At 39.5% G+C, this 27,262-nt stretch overlaps 1 protein-coding gene across 6 annotated transcripts in view; it reads left to right on the top strand.

Moving 5' to 3' along the window:
- Positions 1 to 27,262, top strand: part of CASK (calcium/calmodulin dependent serine protein kinase) — a gene marked incomplete at both ends in the record, with an annotated part of 384,129 nt that overhangs the window by 157,464 nt on the left and 199,403 nt on the right. For all 6 annotated transcript variants that reach the window (XM_080718576.1, XM_080718575.1, XM_080718573.1 and 3 more), the window contains one exon: positions 21,095 to 21,172. In XM_080718576.1, coding sequence (XP_080574702.1) covers positions 21,095 to 21,172 — 78 coding nt within the window. The remainder of the gene's footprint in view (positions 1 to 21,094; positions 21,173 to 27,262) is intronic.

Raw genomic sequence — 27,262 nt, 5'->3', positions numbered from 1 at the left:
TTTTATTGAGTAGATAGTAAATTATAATTTTAATAAAGAATTTTGGTATTGCAGTTATTTCCTAAAAAAGTGTTTGTTAGAGACAAAGACACATATTTATTTCCATTTATGCCTGTGTTATTAACATCTGGTATTTGTCTCAAAATCCGCCCCAAGGAGTACACAGTGGGTACACAATTGAAATGCAGGTAAAATAAGATCAGTCAATGAGTTTTTCTTTCTAGAAACAGAGTAATGGATACATGAAGTTCTGTACTTTCTACATTTAAGTTTCTGCACAATAATAATTTTTTAATGAGAGAAATTACAGGGGTTTCATTTAACTTTAAGACTAAATCTTATCTCTCAAAATCTTGATTCCTTGCCACATTAACATACTTACTTGCTTCATCCTGCTAGTTTAAATATAAAATAAAAATAACAAGCAGGAATTGGTTGTACTTTCTTTTTATCCTTGGGGTGTATTTCCACAGGGATGCACAAATGGCTGGGTGTTAAGGTAATTCTAAATAACTCTTCTTGTGGTTATGCCACAAGCTAGATATAGATAGCTTTGGGTTGATTTGTTTCAGGTGTTGTGAAAGAAAGTTTTTTTTTTTATTGAGATGATTAGAGATTCACAAGCAGCTGTAAGAAATAACACTGAGATCCTTGTATACTTTGCCCAGGTTTTGCAAATGCTAACATTCCACAGAGCTAGTATAATGTCAAAACTGACATTGTCAATACTGACATTGATCCAGCCCACCAATCTTATTCAGATATCTGCACTCATTTGCTTTTAATTGGGGGGATTCCCTCTTCTTGCTTTAATTTTATTTTTAGAGTATGTAAAATATTTACATGATTGCAGAGTCAGACTTATGATTAGAGCTCATTCAGAAAGGTCTGCTTTGTGTCCTTGTTCACTTGCCCTAGTAGTAACTATCTTAAAAATTGGTTTTATTTTATTTTTAGCATTCTTTCTGTTTAAAAATTTAAGAAGATATCTATGTTTTTGTGCCACCCTCCCTCTCACACACTCTCTTCTAAATATATATATATATATATATATATATATATATATATATATATATATATATAATTTTTTGCAGCACCAGTGATTGACCCCAGGGGCATTCTACCTCTGAACTACACCCCCGGCCCTATTTTTTAAACCCTTATTTTGAAACAGGGACTCACTAAGTTGCTGAAGGCCTCACTCAGTAACTGAGACTGGCCACAAACCTGCTATCCTACAGTCTCAGCCTCCCAAGTACTTGGATTACAAGCATGCGCCACCACACTCAGCTGATATTTAATTTTTTTAATTAAAAAAAAGGATTGAATCCAGGGGTGTTCTACCTCTGAACTACATCCCCAGCCTTTTTTATTTTTTACTCTGAAACAGGGTCCTGCTAAGATTCTGCATGCTGGCCTTGAACCTGCAACCCTTCTGTCTCAGCCTCAGGCATATGCCACCACACCTGGCTTAACCTTGATTTTTTAAATTAATAATATGAAAAACACTGAGGATCATGCCATAGTAGTATGTAGACATTTTCTTTCCTGTTTATACTTGCATAGTACCCCAATGGTATAGAGTACTTTATTAAACCACTCCTCTATTGATGGACATTCAAGTTGTTTCTGGTTTTCTTCTGTTACATGAAAAACCTTGTGCACACACCATTCATACTATTGGTAACGTCACATTCTTCCCATAAATCTTGTATCACCTTTCATTCCCACCAGCATTATATGAGAGTTGTAGGCTTTTTTTCAGTTTTATTTGGTACTAGAGATTGAACCCAGGGGTATTCTATCTTTGAGATATAACCCCATCCCTTTTTACTTTTTTTTTTATTTTGAAACAAGATCTTAGTAAGTTGCTGAGGCTAGCCTTGAACCTCTGATCCTCCAGTGTCAGTCTCCCAAGTACTCGGATTACAGGCATGTGCCTCATGCCCACCTAGGCTTTAATTTTAAATTGTGATTTAAAGAAATGAACTAATCTTTCAGTCCTATTAGTTAGCATATACCTTTACGTCATTATAAAACTATGTTCCTATGTATAAGTATGGAGGAAAATGGCCATAAATACATTTTGATGTATATAATGGTTCTCGCCTTTATCTTAACCAGAATGCTGTTAACTATAGTGAATTTCTAATTAGTATAAGGTCTCTCTATCCAAGAATATTTGCAATACTCAAAAATAGAGATAAGGTCTTTGTCTCTTTGTTGTCGTTAACTTTAGACTGTAGGCAATATAACTGAATCTTATTAGCAGATATAAAATATATACTTGTTCTATCTTTGTGCCAGATTAACATGTACTGCTTGTCCTAAAGATCATCTTCATATTTCTCATGCACAGCACTGATGGCCTAAGAGGCTCACAGAAAAGAGGGACAATATCTTCATGGGTCTTTTAAGACACCGAGAGAATTTGGCTTCCTCCTAAAGATGTGGATGCTATCATGAGGCATATGGAGAGATTACCATTTGAAATATTTTTGTTTGTCCACTTGTTTTTGGCTACAGCATGGGTACAGGATTGGAAGGAATGCATTTGGATGAGGGGGAAACTGGGAGGGCATTTCGGTAGTTGATTAGGGACATTGATGGCTAGGATAGATCCGTGTCAATAGAGAGAAAAGGAAGTGAATATAGGCTGCAGCTATTTAGTAATTAGAAGGAACAGGGTTTGATAATTGAATAAAGGAAGTAAGTAAAGAGAAAGAGCTATAGATGACTCCATTTCTGCCTTCAGCACTTGATGTATTGATGATGTCATTGACTAACTTGGGTAACCCTAGAAGTAGATGATCAAATACATTTTGAAGTTACATGTTGAATTTGAAGTTTCTGCAAGACATCTGAATGAAATTGTTAAATAGAAAGTTGAGTATGGTTTAGGAGCATGGAGAGAGAGAGAGAGGGAGGGAGGGAGGGAGGGAGGGAGGGAGGGAGGGAGGGAGGGAGAGATTTTGTATCAATAGAGATTTGTGAGTAGCTGCTACTTAGATGATTTAGAAAAGTATACAGGAAGAGATAAAAAGAAGACTGGAGGGCTGAGATTCTTCCATTTTATTTTATTTTGTTTTTGTGGTGCTGGTAATTGAACCCAGGGGCATTTTACCTCTGGGTTACCCCCCTCCCCAAGACCTATTTTATTTTGAAACAATCTCTTGAAGTTGCTGAGGCTGGCTGCAAACCTGGGATACCCCTATCTTAGCCTCCCAAGTATTGGGATTACAGGTGTATGCCACTGCACCTGACAAACACTCCATACCTGGCTTCTGTGGCAACTTGTATGATTTTCCTTCCATTCTTTACTCTTTGTCTATCTCATTTGCCAGCTAATCCTCCTATTCTACGACCTTTACAATTTTGGAGAAACACTGGGCATGGTAGTACACTCTAGTAATCCTAGTACTTGGGAGGCTGACAAAGGAGGATCCCAGGTTCAAGGGCAGCCTCAGCAACTTAGTGAGAATCTGTTTCAAAATAAAAATAAAATAGGACTGTAGTGTAGCTCAGAGGGAGAATTAATGACCTTGGGCTCAGTCCCCACTACCCCGCCCCCAAAAAAGCAACAATTTTGTGGATAAATGAAAAGGTTTGGGAACTTCTTAGTTCCATTCTTCACCCAGCTCCTTTATTCCTTAATTCCTTCAACCAGGGTTCATGCTATGCACAACTCCCATTTTGGCTCATTTCTGAGATGTGCTCTGTATTTGATATCTATTGATATCTCTTTCCTCCCATTTGGTGTCCCTATCTGGCCTCTCATTTCCTTAGTGAGTGACTTAGGGAGTAAAGAAATATCAGGGGACAAGTGGAGAGTTCTGTGTTCTCACCAACTTTATCTATTCAGTGACTTTGTTTATTAATGCCTGTTATCTGTGAAATGCACTAGAAACTTGGGTCAGAGATGGCTAGACATGCAGACAATTACAAGGAGAAGGAGGCGACAAAAGAGCTGTCACAGAGGAGGTGATACTGAAACTTAAAAGGAGGTCCTGGAGTTGGCCAGATGATAATGGCAGGAGCACAACTAGACAAACGCAGTAAAGAGGTGAAGATATCTAAATCTCAGGAAATTTAGAGAGAAATTACCGAATAAAGACAGGCCTCATGCAAACTAGAAGAAACAATCTTAGGAGCCCAAGTTACTAACCCCTTTCTTTGGGGTTTTGCATTAACTTGGGTCTGGAAGAACCAGTTTTCCCTGTTTACTCAAGGTTCTGCATGTGCCCCCCCCCCCAAATGGCCTTCCCCAGTTCCCAAATCTGTATGATCTTGAAGCCTAATTTCTTAGAACACCTCTTAACTTCACATTCCATTCACTGAAAATATGAATGGGTGAATTATCTGATCCCCTAGTTTCCGCTTCTTTTCTAGAACTAAGTATCCGAAGTCTTCTTTGGAGGCAGGGACCTGTTCTTTGTCCACCCAGTGTAAATAATGGTCGGCTTTTGTTTCTGTGCTTGGGCTTGAATTCTGGGGGATTAGTTCAGTTAGAGTACAGATAGAAAATTGATTACATGAGTGGGAGAGGAGGTGGGCAGCACAAGTGGGGCACAGAGCATGTGCAATGACCAGAAATATGAGTCAGCTTGTGTGCTTGGGGAGCTGTTGATAATGGTGAGCTGTTGTTACTTTGCAACAAGGTGCAAGGGAATAACTAGAGATGGGTCTTGGCATGTAATAATGAAACCATCAGTGATGTGTGTAACCGCATGCCGTACTATACACATTTTTTATTGCCTCTTAATTTCTCTTAACAACCCACTGGCTTTCATTGCTATGCACATTTCACAGATGAGAAAACTGAAACTCAGTAAAGCATGACTTACTCAAAGTCACAAGGCTGGTCTGCTACAACCAAAAGTCTAATTTAGGTACTTGGACTCTAATGCCCTGGCTCTTAATTTCTCTGAAATGTCAAAGGCATATCTTGATACCATGTTAAGGTTTTTGTTTTGGTTTGGGAATTTTTTTTTTAGGGAGAACTGGGGATTAAACCTAAGGATGTATTACCTCTGAGCTACACCACTAGATCTCTTTTTTTTTTATTTTGAAACAAAGTCTTACCAGGTTGCTAAGGGAAGTCCTTACTAAGTTGCTGAGACTGTTTTCAAACCTGTGACCTGTGATCTTCCTGCCTCAGCCTCCCAAATACTGGGATTATAAACATACACCACCACTGCTGGCTGTCTATGTTAAGACTGTGTGTGTGTGTGTGTGTGTGTGTGTGTGTGTGTGTATGTGTGTGGTACTGAGGGTGGAATCCAGGGGCTTTTCTACCTCCAGGCTATACTCCCAGACCTATTTTATACTTTATCTGGAAACAGAGTCTCACTAAATTGCTGAGAGCCTCATTCAGTAGCTGAGGCTGGCTTCAAACCTGTGAGATCCTCCTGTCTCCGCCTCCCAAGCGCTGGCATTTTAAGCATGCACCTCCACACCCAGCTATGTTAAGATTTTTAATCCATCTATTCAACAAGTACTTATTAAATACCTACAATGTGCTGGGCACTGTTCCAGGTGCTACAGATTTTACAGTGAGTAACTCAAAGTCTGTGCCTATATGAGATTTATATTCTAATGAAAGAGACTAACAAGCATGTAGTAATGGCCAAGCTGTGGTACATGCCCTGAGAAAGAGAGTCGTGAGGATGCTACTTCAGATAGGGTGTGTGTGGAAGCCCTTTCTTGGGCTTTTAATGAGATCTCAAACTTTATAAGTGATAGAGCACATTGAAATAATTTCACCAACATCATAACTTAATCAGACTTGTGCATTAGAGAGACACCTCTAGATTCAGGAGGAAAAAAACTAGTATTAGAGGGTTGAAGCAAAAGTCAATAAAGAATTCCAGGCCAATCCAACTGGAGTTTGGTGAAATCTCAGGGTAGTTTTGGTTTGCATCTCTCTGATTGCCAATGATGTTGAACAATTTTCATGCATTTATTGGCTATTTGAATTTCTTCTTTCGTGAAGTTTCTATTTAATTCCCCTGCCCCGGCCAAGCAGAATTTGGAGTTTAACTTCTTTATTATAATAGACACCGAATGCCCTTACAGGGAAGGAGATTGGCGTTAGGATCACTGCATGGAATCAAGAAATGGGCAGAGATCCTCACCCTGGAAGAGCAGCTGAAAAAAGCTCTAACCATCACATTAGAAGGGGAAGCTCAGAGAAACAAAAAAAATGAAGAAATTCTTACTTAAGATTAGTGTTCACATTTGCCAGGCATGGTAGTGCACTCCTGTAATCTGAGTATTTGGGAGGCTGAAACAGGAAGATCTCAGGTTCAAGGCCAGCTTCAGCAATTTAACAAGACTCTCAACAACCTATTGAGAGCCTATATCAAACCAAAAACATAAAGGGGGCTGGGGATTATAGTTCATAGGTACAATGTTCCTGGTTTCAGTAACCACACACACACATACACACAAAAGATTAGAGTTAAAAAATTTGGAGCATTGTGGCACACACCTGTAGTCACAGTACCGAGAAGGCTTAGTGAGGAGGATCATAGGTTTGAGGCCAGCCTCAGCAACTTAGCAAAGCCCTTAGCAATTATTTAGTGAGACCCTGTTTCAAAATAAAAAATAAAATATGACTGGGAGTGTAGCTCAGATGTAGAACACCCCCAGGTTCAATCCCTAGTACCCTCCCCTACAAAAAAAGATTAATGTTCAATTAAAATTTCAAAATGCACAAGGAAAAACTAATATCCTGAAAAAGCTGCACATAGAAAATATAGTCTAAATAAAATGAAGCTAATAGAAAAGAGAACTTAAAGCCCTTAAAAAAAAGACGAAAAGGAGAAGTCAATTTGATGAATGTTGAAAAGCCTTTAAAAGAGGATGTGTGTGTGTGTGTGTGTGTGTGTGTGTGTGTGTGTGTGTCCATGCTTATATGTCTGTCTGTCTTTGGAATCAGTATGGTCAACTTGAAAGGCAATATTGAAGAGCCAATATAGAACAAAGCGCAGTTAAATAGAAATGGTAAAGATGAAAGAGAAAATGTATTAAGAAGACAGGAGTCACGGAGGCCAGACAGAAAATATCCAACATGTATAAATAGGAATTCCAGAAGTAGAACACAGAGGGCATGCTGAAGAGAAGAGGCCTTGCCCAAGAGGTAAGAGCCAAAAACTTTCCAAATGGAAGAGCTATCCCCTCAGAGAGAAATAAGCTTTGGGGAAGAATATTAGATTTTTTGTGTTGGCGGCAATTATAAGACACCCACGTGTAGATTGCCAATATGAGCTCTCTCCGTGAGTATGACCCCCCAGGAGAATTGGGTAGAATCAGAGTCACTGCCATTAGCACATTGCCCCCTTCACCTCTTGCCACCTCAATTCTGCCTTACTAATTTATGAGAATGAAATGAATGGGGAAGTAGTCTGATATCACAACACTAAGTAGCCATTATCTTCATTGTCAGTATCATAAATTCGATATAGCTTAAAGCCCCAGGATTAAATTAAGAGCTCAGGATCCTAGAGCCTGATTGCCTAGATTCAAAAACCAGCTGTATTACTTTGTAACCATGCGACCTTAGACAAATTATGTCATATTTGTCTTAAACCTCAATTTCCACATCTGCAAAATCGTATGCGTCTCCTAGTGTTGTTATGAGGATTAAATAAGTTATTACTTGTAAGGCACTTAAATTGGCACTTGGTGTGCAGTTAAATGCTCAGTAAATCTTTGCTATTAGCTATTAACATACCTGCATTTAACAGGAAACTTCAGTATCTCAACCCCAGAGGAGTGACTAGTATCAAAATCATTGTGTATGAGGACAATAAATTTAGGTATCTATGTTTTCCTGTAAGGCTCAAAGGATCAGTTTAGTTAACTGCTGGCTTTTATTTGTCCATGTAAAGAGTTTTGTTGCTGTTTGCAAATTGGCCATGATGTTATTTGAACATTCAGGGACTCCTGTTTATTTTTCTTTATAATGCCTGAGACTTAAAAATAATTCACAAGCATATGAGATGTTCTCCTGAGGACATGGTAATGGCTCTATTTTTTTCTTACTGAGTTTTAACAATTGAGTTCTAAGCAGAAACCTGTGCTTATGCCTATATTTGCTTATATTTGTTGTGCATGGGCAATATTTGCACAACAATTATATCTTAGAATTAATGAAGCTACACATAATGCATTCTAACATACATATCAAAGTCAATCACTAAGCCAAACATGAGAAGGAGGGGGGGGAGGGAATGGGGTGGGAATTGGTTAAGGGCTAATTGGGTGATCAGTGCATGTATGTCTCCACCATCTTGTACTCCATTAATATGTGTGACTACAATGCACCAATAAAAAATTAAAACAGAATAAAGCTAAAAGATTTGAGGGGAGCTGGGTACAATGGTGCACGCCTATAATCTCAGTCTTGGGAGGCTGAGAGAGGAGAATCACAGGTGCAAGGGGCCAACTTCAGCAACATAGTGAGATCCTTAGCTACTTTGCGAGATCCTGTTTCAAAACAAAGAATCAAAAAATAGGGCAAGGGGTGTAGAATGCCCCTGGATTCAATCCGTAGTGCCAGATAAATATATTTTTTCCCAAGGGGAGAGGGCTGGGTAGAAAAAAGAAAAGTTGAAGGGCTTGAGCCTCTGGATACTTTGCACCATGCCAGCACAGCTCTAGCCATTTAGTAATCAGTTGAGTTTAGAAACAACTGTAGCTTAAACTTTGGTCCCTGCCTGGCACATAAAACCAAATCTGTTTCCTGGTTATTTGGGAAAACTTGTGAGAATTGGCAATTATTTTTTAAACCCCTTGAACAAGTAGAGTGTCACTATCCTCTCAACTATCACTATCCCCTCTAAGTCCATGTTAGGGCAAGGGCAATCTCCTCCTTCAAAAAGTGTACAGGAAGCTGGGCATGGTGGCACACACTTGTAATCTCAACATTTGAGAGGCTGAGACAGGAGGATCTGGTTCGAGGCCAGCCTCAGCTACTTAGTGAGGCCCTTTACAACTCATTGAGACCCTGTTTCAAAATAAAGAATAAAAAATAGTGTATCTCAGAGGTAGAAAGCCTCTGGGTTCCATCCCCAGTACCTCATAAAAACGTGTACAGGTGGCAGGCATGGTGGTGCATATCTGTAATCCTCATACTTGGGAGGCTAACACAGGAGAATCACAGGCTTGAGGCCAGTCTCAGCAACATCGCAAGACCTTGTTTCAAAATAAAAAGGGGGCTGGGGATGTAGGGAGGTAGAATGTCCTTGGGCTCAATCCCCAGTGTACCTTCTCCAAAAAAAATGTGAACAGGAAACATGGAGTTGTACAGTGAGTTAAGAATCAAGAGACTGAGGTCCTAGTCCCATCTGCCATTAGTTGGTTACTAACCCAAAGTATGTCTTTTAATTAAACTTCCAGTTTTAAGATTTTGTGATGGGAACTGGGCACAGTGACACCTATAATCTCAGATACTCAGTAGTCTGAGGCAGGAGAATCCGAGTTCAAGGCTAGCCTGGGCAACTTAGCAAGACCTTATTTTGAAATAAATAAAATGAAATAAAATAAAAAGGTCAAAGTTCTGTGATGTGACTTCATACTTGCTGGTCCTTCCCCGTCATGTTCACATTAGAGATTGGGGAGGCAGGGGTTCCCCTGTGAGGATTAGCAAGAGCTCACAGTGAAGTTCCTTTGTGGTAGCACAGAATAGGGCCTATGGCTCCCTCCCTTTTTTTTTCTTTTTTCTGGATCTGACCAGCATCATATATATATATATATATATATATTTCTTTTTTTTAATTTTGTATTGGTGCATTGTAGTCATACATCTTAATGGAGTACAAGATGGTAGAGGCATACATGCACACATCACCCAATTAGCCCATACCCAGTTTGCCTTCCTTATTTTTCTGGGAGTTTCAGATTTGTTGCCCTTGTAGCTTATTTCCTCACCACTAGGAGGCATCATTGTCAAACAGCATTCCTTACAGGTCAAGGGATCTTGATGTTAGGCAAATTGGGAGGGAAAATATCTAGAAAGAAAGAGTGGCAAGGTAAATTCAGGACTCTGGTGATGGTGATGATTCCATCGTTGGTATCTAGAAGAGCCTTAGAACAATCTTTGCTGCCTAAAACTTGGTGAACAATATCTTAGACTACATTTCAATTTTAGAAGTAGCAAAATTTTTCAAGCCCATCTTTTTTCAAAGAACTAGATTTCTATGGGATATCAGATTACTAAGCTGAATTTCATCATTTTATTGAGGAGTCATTGTCAACCTAAAAAGATTAAGTGTTGTGATCAAGGTAGGCCATCAGTTAAATGTCAACAGGAGTCTAGAATCAGTATGTAGAGGCATTTCTCAGTTTTCTCAAAACCCTTTTCTAGTATTTGGAGCATTCTTCAAGTTAAGAGTTCTGATGAAGGATAAAGCCCAGTTTTCATTTTAGAAGCTAAAAATGCTAGATATTTGCTTTCCTTGGCAGTTAGGGTATGATCATGTGACATGAGTTTTATGCGTCACACATCCACCCATGATGTGCTAGCTAGTGACAAGAAAACAGGACCAGGTGGAATTCACAGGTGACAGTAGGGAATATTACTAGGACAGCGGTAGCAGCATTCTGGGTAGCGTCTAATGTCTATCATTGGCAGGGACAGTTGTGCAAGCTGCAGCAGCCATGTGGGACAGCGGCAGCAGTGTCCCCATCACATTGAGTTAGGGTTTGTTTTCTGATTGCATAGCCCCAGTCTTGGTTTGACGGCCTCCCTACCATTCTGTGAGCAATCCTTACTGATAAACTCCTTTCTGCTTAAATCAGCCAGAGTTGTTTTCCGCTCCTTCTAAGTAAGAACCTTAACTACCAAGAATTAAACAACAGCAAAAAAAAGGATGACCGAAGACCCCATTCTAAGATGAGGAGTCAGTGGCCTTGTGAAATGATTATAAATATGTGGTCAGACTGGCTGGCATCAGGGGGCATAGAATGTCCCTGGATTTAATTATATATATTTGGAGAGGGGGGGGAGGAGGAGGAGGAGGAGGAGGAGGAGGAAAGAAAGGAGAGGAGAGGAAAGGGAGAAAGCCAAGAATTCTTAATAGAGCCTTACCTTCCATGTCCTTATGAAGATCTATTTGTCAAAGGGGAAAGTTAGAACATGTTTAGCAATTAGTAAACTGGGTGATAGGCTGAGTATCCCTAATCCACATAAAGCCATGAGGGTAAAATTTTATACCTGACTTCACATGACAGGTCACAGTCAGAACAAGCATGATAAAAATATTTTATTAAATTACCTCCAATCCCAGTACTTGGAAGGCTGAGATAGGAGGATCGTAGGTCCCTGGCCAGCCTCAGCAACTTAACAAGGCCCGCAGCAACTTAGTGAGACCGTGTTTCAAAATAAAGAATAAAATAGGTCTAGGGGTGTAGCTCAGAGATAGAATGCCCCTGGGTTCAATTCCCAATAACACACACACACACACACATATACACACACACACCAAGTAATAATAGGGGAAGAAAGATTTCTAAATAGTGTTGAGAAAATTAGTGATTCAGAAATCATTTTACATCTTTCAATGCCAATTACTCCCCCCATACACACATAAACAATAGGAAAACTATAGGCAGAATGCAATATATATGTTAGTCAAATCATAGGAAGACTAGCAAGAAATAAAATTTTAACAGATCTTTGGAGAGTTTTTAAAACCTCAAAGGACTGAGATTCACAAAGGAAAACATCAGTAGATTTACCAAAAATTGAAAAACTAGAAAATTAATTTGCTTCAATACTGACATAAAAAGGTTACATTCTACTGAGTGGAAAGGGTTCACTCCAATGGGGAAATATTAAGCTTCAGACACAAATGGGTGAGAACAAGCATAGATAGTTCCTACCAGAAGAGATCCAATTGGCAAATAGGCATTAGGGGCTATGCCTAACCTCTCTCATGCTTTTAACAATATATCAGAATTGCTTTGTTAAGCCATAAAGTTCCCATTGCAGCAAATACTCCCTTTCTTCCTTGAAAAGATGAAGGTTTCTATCTCCTTCCACATCATAGCTAACAATCCTAAGTACTTCTCTAGTCCCTGTCCAGGTTCATACTGGGGAAAAAAAAAAACGTGATTGTATCTTGTTTTTACAGTATAGGTGGAAGGGGAGGGGAGGACTTAAATTTGAGTACCTCACACATTTCCCCACCCACCCCAAACCCTCCTAATACAGTGACTTCCTGGGGCTCTAGGCTATATTGTCATTTGTCAGAAGAAATGATTTGAGATACCACTGTCCTGTGAACTACCTCAGAGACACTGCCATTCCTTCACACACTCATAGCTCACTCTCATTCATCTTCTCTCCTCCCCTCCCCACTCTTCTTCAGAACACATTTCAAAGACTGTCTACTTCCTGATGATGTTCTGAATCCCTCAAAGGTGGACCCTGCCTTCTTTCCATCAAAACTCTAAGATGTACTCTTCTTTAGTCTTTTCCATCATCAGCTTGTTTCTTTCTCTCCTCTTTTGCATTGTAGGCTCTTAGAAGATGGAGTCTTCATGTAACTGGTCTTCCTGTCCTCTGCATGAAGTAGACACTCAATAACTGTATACAGAATGAAACTAAATTGCCTCTCTCAGTTATGGAGTGGTTTAGATGGAGGAAGAGTGAAAAGAGCTGAGTGTGCAGGACTTCTCTCTCTTTCAGGAATAAACTCACTACCCATGAATACTTGTAAATACTGATGAATGTGTGGGATTTTATGCTGAATATAAAAGACCTGTTTATGCCCCCAAGTTGTCTGTAATCAGGTTATACAGACCAGAGAGGTTCCTGCCCGTGAAATACATAATAATTGACAGTGCAGGTCTAAATGGCCATAGGCACAGAATCTTTGAGCCCCGTGAGTTCAGCAGAGAAAACAGTCGAAGCTGGAACCATAGGCAGGCTTGTAGGAAGTTGGTGAAGGGTATTAACATCAGTGTGAGAGCCAAACCAGAAAGTGAAGAGGGGACATCCCACACAGAGGCCTAAGGAGCGTAAAAATATTGGGAATAGGTCATGGTTACAAGACCTTTGTGAAGACTTTGAAACAGTAACACAAGCAAAGCTATGAATTACAAGAGAAGAAAACAGTTCAAGTTCCTTTTTTTAATCAAGAGACTGATTTGTGTATACATGGATTATGGTATTTATCAACAAGCTTAATAAATATAGGGAACTCATTTAAATCATATCAACAATACACTGTTTATATATATCATCTGGTAGAATGGGGACGGAGATTCTGTATTTTGAAGATCTTCCTGGAGGGTTCTGGACTGTGGGACCCCCATAATAGGCATGAAAATGGATTTGTTACACAAATCCATTTGCTATTTTTTTTTCTTTTGCGGTACTGGGGATGGAACCCAGGGGCATTCTACCTCTGAGCTACAATACACCCCAGCCCTATTTTTTATTCTTTATTTTGAAACAGGGTCTCACTGAGTTGCAAAGGGCCTCACTAAGTAGCTGAGGCTGGCTTCGAACCTGTGCAGTCCTCCTGTCTCAGCCTCCCGAATACTGGGATTACAAGCATGCGCCACCATGCCCAGCCCATTTGTTATTTCTTATACTATGATTTTACCTACTTAGTTGTAATCTCTTGTCTTCTATTAAGTAACTGAAAGTCTTGAATAGAAGTTAGAAAGTTTCAGCCAGGTGCGGTGACACATAATCTTTAATTTACCTACCTGAGAGGCTGAGACAAGAGGATCAAAGGTTTGAGGCCAGTGTGTGGTAACTTAGCGAGGCCCTGTTTCAAAATAAGAAATAAATAAATAGAGTTAGGGGAGTAGCTCACAGGTAGAACCCTCCTGGGTTCAATTTCTTGCACAACAAGGCAAAGAAGCTAAGAAGTTTCCCTCTTTGTAACCTGAACATTTGTGGGCCTGGGATAATACATGGACTCCATAGTCAAACTGCCTGAGTTTGACTCCTATTTCTACCACTGAAGAGCTGTATGGTGTTTGGGGCACATTGCTTAACTTTTGCTGTTTTTTAGTTTTCTCCTAAGTAAAATAAGGGGGCTACTTAATAGACTTGTTATAGCTGGTGAGTGAATATATATATATATATATATATATATATATATATATATATATATATATAATCTCACTTAGAAAATGCCTGTCACATAGTTAAGCACTCAATAAATTCTAGCTTGGTCTATGGCTTGGGTCTGGAATGTCCCCCCAAAGCTCATGTGTTGAAAACAGGTCCCCAATACAGCAAGGTTCAGAAGTAGGTGAGGCTGTAGGGGTAGCTCTGGGGGCACGGGGCCTTGGGGACTATATCTATACTCTACCCCTGGCCCCTCTCTCTGTGCATCAGGCCGCCATGACTGAGAGTGGCTTTTTTCTGCCACATTCCCTGCCACCTGGAAAAGCCAGCAGACTGTGTGCCCAACCTCTGAAAAAGCCTGAATCAGTCTTTTTCTCCATTTTTTTTCTTTTGGGTACCAAGGATTGAACCCAAGGACATCCAACCCCTGAGCTACAACATATCCTGAATTTGTGTGTGTGTGTGTGTGTGTGTGTGTGTGTGTGTGTGTGCGCGCGCGCTACTAGGGATGGAACTCAGGGGCATTCTACCTCATAACTATACCCATAGCCCTATTTTATTATTTTATTTTGAAACAGGGTCTCACTAAGTTACTGAGACTGACTGTGAACCTGTGATCATCCTTTCTCAGCCTCCCAAATAGTAGAATTACAATCCTGTGCCACCACACTCAACTTTAAAAAAGTCTCATTAAATTATTGGCTCCAAATCTGCTGTCCTTCTATTTCAGCCTCCCAAGTACTGGGATAACAGGTGTGCACCACAACGCCCAGTTTAAATCATTCCTTAAATTGTTCTTGTCAGGTATTTTGGTCACAGGAACAGGAAAACTAACTAAAACACATGCATTTCTCAATTTCCAAGCATTTGAGGAATGTTAGTTATCTTATTAATTTATTTCTAACATAACTAGAAAATACACACCATAGCCAGGTGTGGTGGTACACACCTATCATTCTAGTACTTGGGAGGCTGAGACTGGAAGATCTCAGGTTTGAGGACAGCTTCAGCAACTCAGTGAGGCTTCAGCAATTCAAAGAGGCTTTCAGCATCCTAGGGAGACCCTAGGATGGAGCTGGGGATATAGCTCAGAGGTAAAATGCCCCTGGATTCAGTCCTCAGTACTAAAGGGGGGGGGGTGAAAATCTATACGCTGTGTGCTTATTCCTTTCTGAAGTTTACAGGCATGGCTTTGATCTCTATAGTAATAAGAAGCATTAGGAGTTTTCTGTGCTACCAATGTATTAGACCAGATCTACATCCCAGTTTTGGAAATGTAGCTCTGTAGCCCCAGCAAGGGGTATTTCATCAGGGCCTTAGCCTTTGGCAGGCTCTTCAGAAGTCTGCCAAAAGAATACCTTGGTGTCTCCTCTTAGATCGTGCTGGTGCAAAAGCAACTGGCCCTATGAGTCTTCATCTAACTGCCTCCTCCACCTTTCTAGAGTCCCCCAAAGTGCCCCCCACAGCTGCCTCTTTTCTGCAGCCCGCTCCTGAGCCCCCAGTGCAGAGGCAGCTCTTGCTCCTCACTGAGCATCAGTTCTTGCCCTGTGCTCACTAGGGTCCACTCACTGTACTGTCAGTTCTTTGAAGATTAAAGTTTTTTTCTAATTTTGTCCAGTTTTTATCATTGTTACTTCTGTCATCTGGGAAAATGCTGATCACAGAAATTCAGATTTTGTCTGTCCATTATAACAGTGACTCTCAAAGAAGAGTTTGCACAGGAGTGCCAGTCAAGCATCTGATACTCTTCTGTGATGAGACAGGTATAGAAAAGGAGAGTAAACATTTAGAAACTGCTGTTGTAATTTGTGCAAAATCACAGCATGTGATTTTGAGACTTCAGCTCAAAATAATCCTTAGGCCAAAGTGGCATATTTGGGGATGACATATTCTGATCCTCTTTGATACATAGCCAGACATTCTTTGTGCCTCTAGATCTGTGATCTACTTTGTTTGATACCTTGGTTTGGGATAATTTTTAAATCACATAAAAATAATACATTTATTATAAAATATAAAAATTCATATAGCTAACCTCATTCACAATCCTGTCACTTTTCACAATTAGAAGTAAACCTCCCCATGGTTTCTCCCTGCATGCAGTAAAAAACACCCTCCATGTACCTTCCCATAGGAGGTATGGTTTCTCCCTCTGGTTTCATTCCCTGGAGATTCAGAGCGTGATTCAGAGATTCAGAGCATGAAGTTGAGAAACACTCCAAGATAGGAAGCCAAAGAGCAAAGGCAATAAAAGAAGCCTTATTGTTGTTTTTAGAATTATTATATTAATAAAATTTATGAAAGAATCAAATCATAGCTTTTGTTCGAAAGGTTCAAGGCTATATTAGGATGGTATGTATTACAAATATGTATAGGTTCAATTTCTATGATGAATAGAATTTGCATAAGTAACAGTATTCTCATTTTTATTTCTGTATCTCATGAAACTTAAAATTAGTAGATTGATTCTTTTACTTTAATATCAATTAATGTTCTAAATAAGTAATCAGTTTTAATAAAAGTACTTTCATAGTGATGACTTCTTTCACAGTAATTCTTAGAATATGCCTGTATATTGTAAAAGTTACACAGTTGATTCTGTTTAGTACCCTGGTTATGACCACTGAATTATATATGTAATAGCCAAAAGATCCCATTTATATATAATGCAACTAAAATATAAAGTACTGGGGCTCAGGGTGTAGCTCAGTTGTAGAGTACTTGCCTAGCATGCTTGAAGTCATGGGTTCAATCCCCAGAACCATAAAAATAAAATAACGGTTTGTATTTGTATATATATATATATAGCCTAGAGAAAATAACAATTAATACTTGGAACCAATATAAAGAAAACTTTAAGCTGGACACAGTGGCACACATCTGTAATCCCAGTACATAGAAGGCTGAGACAGGAGGATTGCAGGCTTGAGGCCATCTCACCTTAACTTAATTAAAATGTGTCTCCAAATAAAAATCAAAATAGGGCTAGGAGCGTAGTGTAGAGGTAGAATACATCTTTATATTTTAGTTGCATTATGAATGGTATCTTTTAGCTATTACATATATAATTCAGTGGTCATAACCAGGGTACTAAACAGTATCAACTGTGTAATTTTTAAAATATACAGGCATATTCTAAGAATTATTGTAGTGGTAGTGGGTTCAATCTCCAGGACCACCAAAAGAAAAGAAAAGAAAACCTAAAAGCTGAAGAGATAAAACAAGAAATGGAGATTCATATTATGCTTATAGATGAAGATATTAGAAAAGCATTAATTTATAGAAATTAATTTATAAATATGAGTAAAAATATTTTAAAAATTTAGAATTTAACACAATGAATTTAATATTCAAATGGGAGAAAATTTTATAAAGCATAAATATTACAAGATGCCATTGCAATAGTTAAAATTATTTAGAACTGGGTGTGGTGCCACACACCAGTAATCCCAGTCAGCCTCAGCAACTTAATAAGGTTCTCAGCAATTTAGCAAGACTTCCCTGTTTCTAAAGAAAAACTAAAATAGAGCTAGGGTAAATTCCTCCAGAGTTCAGCCCCCCCACCAGCACCACAGAAAGAAAAAAAAATAAACTGATTTGGAGCCGAGTGTGTCGGCACACAGCTGGAATCCCAGTATTAGGAAGGCTGAGAACAGGAGAATCTCAGGTTGGAGCCTAACCTCAGCAACTTAGTGAGATCCCGTTTCAAAGAAAAAATAAAAAGGGCTGAGGGTGTTGCTTGAAGATAGAATGCCTCTACGTTCAATCCTCAGTAACCAAAAAGGCAACAAATGCAAGAATAAATGGCTCAGTGAAAGAGAACCGAAACCGAAAAATGCCTCTGGTATATGTGCATGTATGCAGGTTATCATTTCAAGTACTTAGTATCACAGAGATGGCCAAGAAAAAAAAAAGATTGATAAGTGCTAGTTAGTGTAGCACAGGGCACTCATTTCTAGTTATTTCTCACTGACTCGTTACCTCCTTAGGCTTTGACCTCTTATCACTTTTCCTCTCCCCTACTCTCATCTAATCTGAATAATGCTTATCCTCATATGTCACAATTATAACGGGAAATACCTAAGCAAAACTAACTCCTTCACTATGAGATGTTTTTAGTCCTCATAAATCAACTAACCAGCTTAAACTGCAAGCCAGAGTTAAAAATAGCATTTTTAAATCCCATAATACAAAGAAATGAAAAATAAACAGTCTCTCTAGTAATCAAGGACATGTAAATTAAAGCAATCATGAATGACTTTCTTTCCTCCTATCTCATTGGCAAAGATGAAAAGAATAGTCATCCTATTGGGAGCAAGGAAGGTGAAAGGACACATTTACACTCTGGGTAGTAGGAAATATGAATTGTTGAAATGTTTCTGGTAGTATGCTTATCAAAAGTGTTATTGTGCCGGGCGTGGTGGCGCACGCTTGTCATCCCCGCGCTTGGGAGGCAGAGACAGGAGGATCGCGCAGGTTCGAAGCCAGCCACGCGCGCTGGCTTAGGAGACCCTGTTTCCAAATAAAAATGCAAAAATAGGTCTGGGAGTGTAGCCCGGAGGTAGAAGGGCTTCCAGGAACCCCAGTACCACCAAAAAAAAAGTGTTATTGTATATACTTTGGACCTAGCAAATTCCATTCCTAGGAATTTTGCCATAGCAGATTATCAGAGTTGTTCATAAAGAGGCATGATCACATTTATCAAGGTTTGATTTCTGATGGTAGGAAATGGGTGCGGCCATACTTCAGAGTAGACTAGGCCAACAGAAACATTTTGGAGAAGGATCTTACTAAACATTGGAAGATGTCCATTAGGTGTGAAATGAAAAGTAGATAAAATTATAAAGCCTTGTAGAAATGTAAAAATATTTTTATTTACATAAATCACACTAAATTGCCTATAATCCTAATACTTGGGAGACTGAGACAGGAGGATCACAGGTTTCAGACCAGCCTCATCAACTTAGCGAGATTCTCAGCAACCTAGCAAGACCCTGTTTCAAAATAAAAAATGACTGGGGAGCTGGGCATGGTGTTGCATGCCTATAATCCCAGTCCTTGGGAAGCCAAAACAAGAGAATCGCAAGCTTGAAGTTAGCGTTAGCAACTTAATGAGACCCTCTGCAACTTAGTGAGACCCTGTTTTCAAATAAAAAATAAAATAGGGCTGAGGGGTATAGCTCAGAGGTAGAAGGCCCCTGAATTCCACCCCCAGTATGACACAAAAATAAAATGGCTGGGGGTGTAGCTAGGAGAGTGCCCCAGTTCTCTCTCTATTACTACAAGCACACAGGTGAGTATGTGTGTGCGTACACACACACACACACACACACACACACTCACACACAGTCCACCTGATATAATGATATAATCAACTATTCATTAAGTATCTGCTGTGTACTAAGTCTTCTGTTGGGTATTGGGTGTGGGGTATATCAAAAGCATAAACTCTACCTATTCTTTAGCACTTTTCACCCTGGTTAAACTACTGTAGGACTTGAAGATGTGCATATCTTTCTTATACACCCAGTAGGCATGGCTCTAGTCAACTGGAAGGGCACTAGACAGAGATTGGAATCGTGTCCCAATCACATCTTTGTCTAGTCATTTAGATTATTTGAACTGAGAATGATGAGGACCTCATGGTATAGTTGTTAAGTATGAAGGGTGATATAACAGGAAGTGCTTCTTGTGAGGTCTAATAAATAGTATGTTAGTTCCTTTACTTTTCCTTCTGGAAGTTTCTGTGTTCTCAGTTTAATACCTACATGAGATATCTTGAAGACTGAGCTACTGGATTTGAGAATACTTTATAAGCCTTAAAGCATTATGAAAATATTGGTTATTGATATTTGAATAACTTCATTAACATAGGTAATGATCTGGCAAGTTTCATTTATACATCTAGGTATGTATGTGTGTGTTTGTAATCCCCACGCTTGGGAGGTGGAGACAGGAGGATCTCTCAAGTTTGAAGCCAGCTGCACTGGCTTAAGAGACCCTGTTTCCAAATAAAAAAATATATATAAAATAGGTCTGGGAGTATAGCCCAGAGATAGAAGGGTTTCCAGGAACCCCAGTTCCACAAAAAAAAAAAAACACTCAAGTATTACGATATGGACAATATATAGCTTGTTAAAGGATAAAAGCAAAGGCAGACATCAAGAGGCTTCTTGGGAAGGTAGGATTGGAATAGAAACTTGAATTACAGCAGGTATTGATTATGATTATGAATAGTAGTATATGGAAAAGCATGTGGCAAGAAACAAGTGAAAAGAAAATGGCCTATTCAGGAAATGATAAGAAGACAGGTCTACCCAGATGGTTTCCTTGAAACTTCTTTGGACAGGGTAGGTAGAAGAGACTACATATGGCCAAAACCACAAGAGACCTTACCTGTCCCAAGAGGAATAAAGGACCATTGTGAGTTTGAAGACAATATAGTAACAACATGTAACACACACATCAGTGTGTTAGAATATGTTTATGGCAATTAACTTTAGTGATGGAAGTGTAAACAAAAATAAATTATAAATCAGCTGCTTATTTTTCCCTTTCACAGCACATAGTTGGATTTCCCATGTAGTGGAGATAACTATAGCAAAATGTCTTAAAACCCTGTAGTCTTAAAATGCTACATTATATGACATGATATAGATAATTTTGGAATTTGACTCAAAAATACACCCACAGCCTCTAGCATTGCCCCATCTGAGAGTTTTATCATGATCACCTAAAGAAATGTTATACTCAATTTTCTGTACTTAATGTCATTTGATATGACTGTTGACTTGCTCTTCCTGGAGGATTCATTTTCTGCTGATTTTAATAATTTTAATAATGTCATCTATCATTTATGTCTGCTTTCATTGAAAGAAAGGAGATTTAAATAACCCACAGTCAGGAACAATAAGTCAGCTAATGACTTAATAACAATGTACTCACTTGCAATGTGGTCTTCTTGGAATTTTCTCTTACAGTCTTTTTTACATTTCTCTACAGTATGGATGGAGCGGATCTGTGTTTTGAAATCGTAAAACGAGCCGATGCTGGCTTTGTGTACAGTGAAGCTGTAGCCAGGTATGTAATCTGTATCTAATCCCGTGGAAGTAGAAGAAGGAAAAATGACAAAGACATCACAGGAAGTAACCTGCTCTCCTGACTGATTGTGAGCGGACTACCGCTCATTGTTGCAAGCAACTTAGCTGCTTTCGTATGTATTAGTGAAGCTAAGTAGCAACTGGAAATGCAAAATTCCAAGTAATGAGTTGATCTATTAACATGGGTTTCTTATCTGTCTTCACACTGGCACTTCTGTCTTCCCATTTCTGATGCTTTTATAGAAGAGGGATTTGATAGCTCAGAAACCATGTGGAATTGAACATGGGTTTTTTTGTTTAACATTTGTTTTGTGATGGATAAACCTCATTAGTTCTTCATTTTGCCTTCTAGTGAACATTGTTGCTTTGGCCCAATGTATGGTCTCCCAACCAAAGGGCAGCCAGTATTCTAAGCGAAGGAGTTGTCATGAGGACCCAGTGACTCAAAATAAGAAATAAATAAGAAAAAATCACAGCAGTCTCTCATGCACTGAGCCACCGGCTTACATATTTAGAGCAATACAGCTTTCTTCTTTAGCTATAGTCAATCATAATTACATTCCAGTGGCTGCCTATTTAAAACATGAGGTATGATATTCCACCATCCCTTCTCAGTCCCCAGCAATAATATATTCAAGGGTTATATATTATATTAATAATTAATATATAATTAATATATATTAATTTATATTATATATAATATTATATATTATATTAATATATAATATAAATATATTAGGATTTATGAAAACTATCATTTGAGAAAGTTATATTAAATGGTTACAGCTTCATCCTTCCTTTCATTCCCTTTGTAACTATTGCAACATAGAAGGACATAGATGAAAACAACTTGGGGACTACTTTAATACAACTCTGAGCCCCACGTGGCCTGTCTTCAGATTCACTACCCTGGCTCCTGCCGGTCAAGGCACAAGGGCCCCAGCATCAGGGATGGAGCAACCATGGCTCGCTCATTCATTCATTCATTCATTTATGCATTCATTCATTCACTTGAGGTACTAGGGATTGAACCCAGGGGCATTCTACCTCTGAGCTATACCCCCAACCCTATGTTTTTATTCTTCATTTTGAAACAGGGTCTCAATAAATTGCGGAGAGCCTCCCTAAGTAGCTAAGACTGGCTTTGAACCTTCAGTCCTCCTTGTCTCAGCCTCTTCATGTACTGGGATTACAGTTGGGCACAACCATGCCTGTCTAGGGAGCTGCTTTGATATACTCCAGGGACTAGGGAGAGGAAGCAAAGGGAGGTATATATATAATCTATAATTGTTTTTATTGTTTTTGTACTTTCATTGGTACATTGTAATTATACATCATAATGAGATTCAAAGTGACACAAACATGCATGCACACGTTGCTTGGTATAGCTATAAATATCTCTGTAGACTTCTGATGTGTTAGAACTGAAGCTAAATATCCACTTTCATGGCATGTTTTCAAAAGTACATTCTAGGTTTTTTTTTAGGTCCCACTTTTTTATTGTGGGATTCCTATCACAATTGTAAATGTTTATTCATTCTTGTGGTTCAAAATTAAAAAGCATTCTCTAATACCAAAAATAGTGATGCTATCTTGATTTTTGTTGTGGCATAACCGCAAACCACATTATCTGACTAAATGAAGCTCTTAGACTTTTGCATATCCTTGTTTATATGTATTTCTTAAAGAGTTCCAGGCAGTTTGCCTTTTGTGCTTGGCTGTATTGCAGTTTTTTAAAGGCAGCATAAAATAAGGAAAATCAAAAATTCAGAATTTTTATTCTTTTCAAATATTTCTCCTCAATATGGGAAGATATTTTTTAACCATAGTAATACAGAGTTCCTGGTATATATAGCTGGCAGAGTTGATGTTAAACCAGTGCTACTTTTACTCTGTTCCGCAATCATCCTTTCTTAACTTTTCTTAGCTTTTCCTTCAGAAGGCCTAGCTCTGACACTGAGCATGGTTGAGAATGGGTGGGATGGTGGTATATAGAGGTGATATCATACTAATTAAATCATTTGACTAATGATTTGAGGTTTATAAAAAGGTAGGTGTTTATATACATCAAGATGAAAGCCTGTTGTTTTTAAATCAACTTGTATGTGCTGTTAAAATGGTGATTTTATGCCAAGCATGGTGGCACATGCCTCTAATCCCAGTACTTGAGAGACTGAGACTGGAGGATGGATCACAAGTTACACGCCAACTTCAGCAACTTTGGGAGACCTTCAGCGATTTAGCAAGACCCTGTTTCAAACTATAAAACAAAATAGGGCTTGGAGTGTAGCTCTGCATTAGAAAGCTCCTAGGTTTAATCCCCAGTAGCATATGTGCGCGCACGCGCACACACACACACACACACACACACACACACACACACACACTGACTTTACGAAAGGAGTGACAGAGATTTGGACACAATTTATTAAAGAGCCTTCCTCTGAAAATTACAGGGGGGTTCTCAAACAGTATTACTAGGTAGACAATCAATAACCATGTAACGAGGGTACATGTGTACAGCGTTTGCCCAGATGGCTTCTAACCTTCCTTCCTCCTCTCTGATTCTGTGACCCATTGTTAGGCAATTCAGCTTGTATCAGTATTCTAGTGAGACCAACAGCGAGAAGACTCTGAGACACCAAGTAATGAAATCACTAATGTTGCTTTTCTCCAACTGGCTGAGTTTCAAGAGGAGCAGCAAGGCATGGCATAAAATACAGATCTGCTCAGTGTGCGGTACAGCCCAATTAGTGATCACCCCTGTCCTTGCAGGGCTGATGAGCTGTAGAGTGAGCTAAAACACAGAATCAGATTATCAAACCAAACTCGTACAAATCCGAGAGATCGTTTTCCCTCGTACCAAGCTTTGCTGAAACATTTCACGGATACAAGCAATCAAAAGGCTCAGATGAAGCAGAGATGCCTAGGCTGTTTAGGACAGCTCTTCTCGTCTCTTCCCACATCAGCAACGCGTCCCTCACACAGAATAAATTCTCTCTCTGAATTTGTGAGGTTCCATATACACAAGGGAGCATTTCCATTATGAAACATCTCCATTTTATCCTGGAGAGAGTTGGGTAGCTTACATGGCATTCTCCAGGAAGCCATCCATACCGCAAGGATCTCAGCTTGTATATGTCATGGATAATCTTTAGCCGGGGATGTTCAGTTAATGACAGCTCAGAGATAAGGCTTCCTCTTCATCATCTTCTTCTCCCCCTTCTTCTTCACTGTACTACTAGGAATTGGATACTCTGCTACTGAATCCTCACCCCACCCCTCTTTTTCTTGGTGGTACTAGGGACAAAAACCCAAGGCGTTCTACTTTTGGACCATATCCCCAGCCTTATTTTATTTCTTAAAATTTTGAAACAGGGTCTCACTAAGTTTCTGGGACTGACCTCAAACCTGCAATCCTCCTGTTAGCCTCCCAGGTACTGGGATTACAGGCACGCACCATCATCCCCAGTTTATTTTATTTTTTGTTTTGAAACAGGGTCTTGCTAAGTTACTGTTTGCTGCTGGCCTCACGTCTGTGACACTCTTGTCTCAGCCTCTCAAGTCCCGGGATTACAGGCTTGCGCCATCGTGCCTCACAAGACAAGGCCGCTTCTGCCCAGCATTAGTCTTTATAACCAGAGTTGACAAGGAGAATAGGCTGAGTCACCTCTCTTCTTTCTCTTTCCTTGTTTGGCACTATCATCGTTCCTAATCCTTAGAGAAGATGGAGAGAAACATAATGCCAGGTTTCTCTGAAAGTAGGGACCATAGTGCTTCATGATTAAAAGTTGAGTCAGCAACCCTCTAGAATGTGTGGGCAGATTTGGAATCTCATTTTACTTTGCTTACACACTGCTGGCATGCATGTTCTCCGAGGATCGTGACTAGGAGGATGGAGAAAGATTACTTTAGATCTGTTAGGATTGACAGAGAAAAAAATATTCTCCCCTCACATACGCTAGAGATTCTTCCATGTGGGTATATTTGGGTCAAATATTAGAGTGCTCTGATATTCAGATTTTAAAAGGCTCTTTCATTGAGTTTCATTTTGTTTTACGAAGCTTTGAAATAGGATTTTTGGGGGGCTGGAGCTAATTTTGGTAGCTATCTTAGTACTGTATTTTCAAAGTAGTCCATTCTCTGGATATAAGCAATGTCTACTTTACTTGGTATTTTATTTTATTTTATTTTACTTTATTTTTGGCAGTACTTGTGATTGAGCCCAGGGACATTCTACCTCTAAGCTATGCCATCAGCTCTAATTTTTTTAAACAGGGTCTTGCTAGGTTGCTGGTTTAAACCCACTGTTCCATGTTAACATCCAGATCCACATTTAGGGCGTTCCTAAGCCTTTGACTTAATAATAATAATGTTGTCATAATGATGACAATTCCTCTGATGTGGCTCAGTGTTTGCAAACCACTTTGGCATTGGTGGTCTCTTAGACATTCCGGGGGTCATAGATCCTCTGAAGCTTGATTTGAACCATTAAGGGGCCACCACACCAAGACCCCCCAATGTAAACAAAACAAGGCCGCAAAGAGTTTATAACCCCCCCTTATGCATTTGCAGAGAAAGAAGAATTAAACATTAAAACTAAGGACTAAGGACGGGCGTGGTGGCGCACGCTTGTAATCCCCGCGCTTGGGAGGCTGAAACGGGAGGATCGCACAGGCTTGAAGCCAGCCTCAGCTACTTAGTGAGGCTCTCAGAAACTTAGTGAGACCCTGTTTCCAAATAAAATATTAAATAGGTTTGGGAGTAGAGCCTGGAGGTAGAAAGCCTCTGGGTTCCACCCCCAGTACCACACACACACACACACACACACACACACACACACACACACACACAAAACCCCTAAGGACTAGATAGACATGGTGCACACCTATAATCCCAGTGCTTGGGAGGCTGAGACAGGAGGATCATAGGTTTGAGGCCAGCCTCAGCAACTTAGTAAAGCCCTCAGCAACGTAGCTGAGACCCTGTTTCAAACTAAGAAATAAAAAAGGTTGGGGTTATATATCTAGCTCAGAAGTATAATGCCCCTGGGTTCAATCCCCACTACCACACAAAAAATAGAAAGTAAGGACTGCATGAACCCACAGCTCTGGCTTAGGACCCCAGATATGCGGAAATAATAAATACAGGAACAAAGCTTAAGTTTGGGTTAAGGTTGCCCCAATTGAAACCCGCGTAGGTCCTGGGATGTGACTGAGTGATAAAGCACTTCCCTCGTATGGGTAACACCCTAGGTTTGATCCTGAGTACAAAAAAAATTGATTAGACTATAAAGCCTCCATATGCTTAAGGAGGCTCTTTGCTGGCTTGTCCCTCAGAGGCAGAGCTCCTCTCTGTGGACAGAAAGAAGATGACCAGTCCTTCAGTCAGAATCTTAGAGGTAGCTCTGAGCACTGTTCATTTAAGAACAAACCAGTTTAAATAGAATTGAGTAGAATTTTTTTCATGTTTTAAGCTAGAACCAGTTTGTAGAGCAATATTACTTAGCAACTGTGTGAAATTCTTAAAGCTTAGAAAATACAGAATGTACCATTTCTTCATGAAGCTCCAAGATTTATAAGTTGGCCAGCTTTTTCATTAAGTCTCACTTTAAAGGTGTCTCGAGGCACTTAATATAATGGTGGGAGTTATTAACTAGGAACATTGTAGGAACTTTTAAAAAAAAAATAGGAAGAAGCCAAGCATGGTGGTGCATACCTGGAATCCCAGTACTTGGGAGGCTGAGATAGGAGGATCACAGGTTCAAGGCCAGCCTCAGCAATGTAGAGGGACAGACTCTCAGCAACCTAGTGAGACCTTGTTTCAAAACAAAAATATATATATTTATTAAAAAAAAAATCTGAGTATGTAGCTTAGAGATAGGATGCCCCTGGGTTCAATCCCCAATACCAAAAAAAAAAAAGAAAGGAAAGAAAAGGGATCTCATGAAAATTAGTAGAAGGTGATGGGGAAGAAGGCAGGGAAAGGGGTGGTATGGGGGAGTAAACAGACCAAATGTTATGTGCATACGTGAATGGATCACTTTGAATCTCACCATTGTGTACAGTAA

Source organism: Muscardinus avellanarius (assembly GCF_963383645.1).
Source record: "Muscardinus avellanarius genome assembly, chromosome: X".
Taxonomy (NCBI): Eukaryota; Metazoa; Chordata; class Mammalia; order Rodentia; family Gliridae; genus Muscardinus; species Muscardinus avellanarius.
The sequence above is the reverse complement of the archived record's forward strand: the minus strand, read 5'-3'. Positions and strand labels throughout refer to the sequence as shown.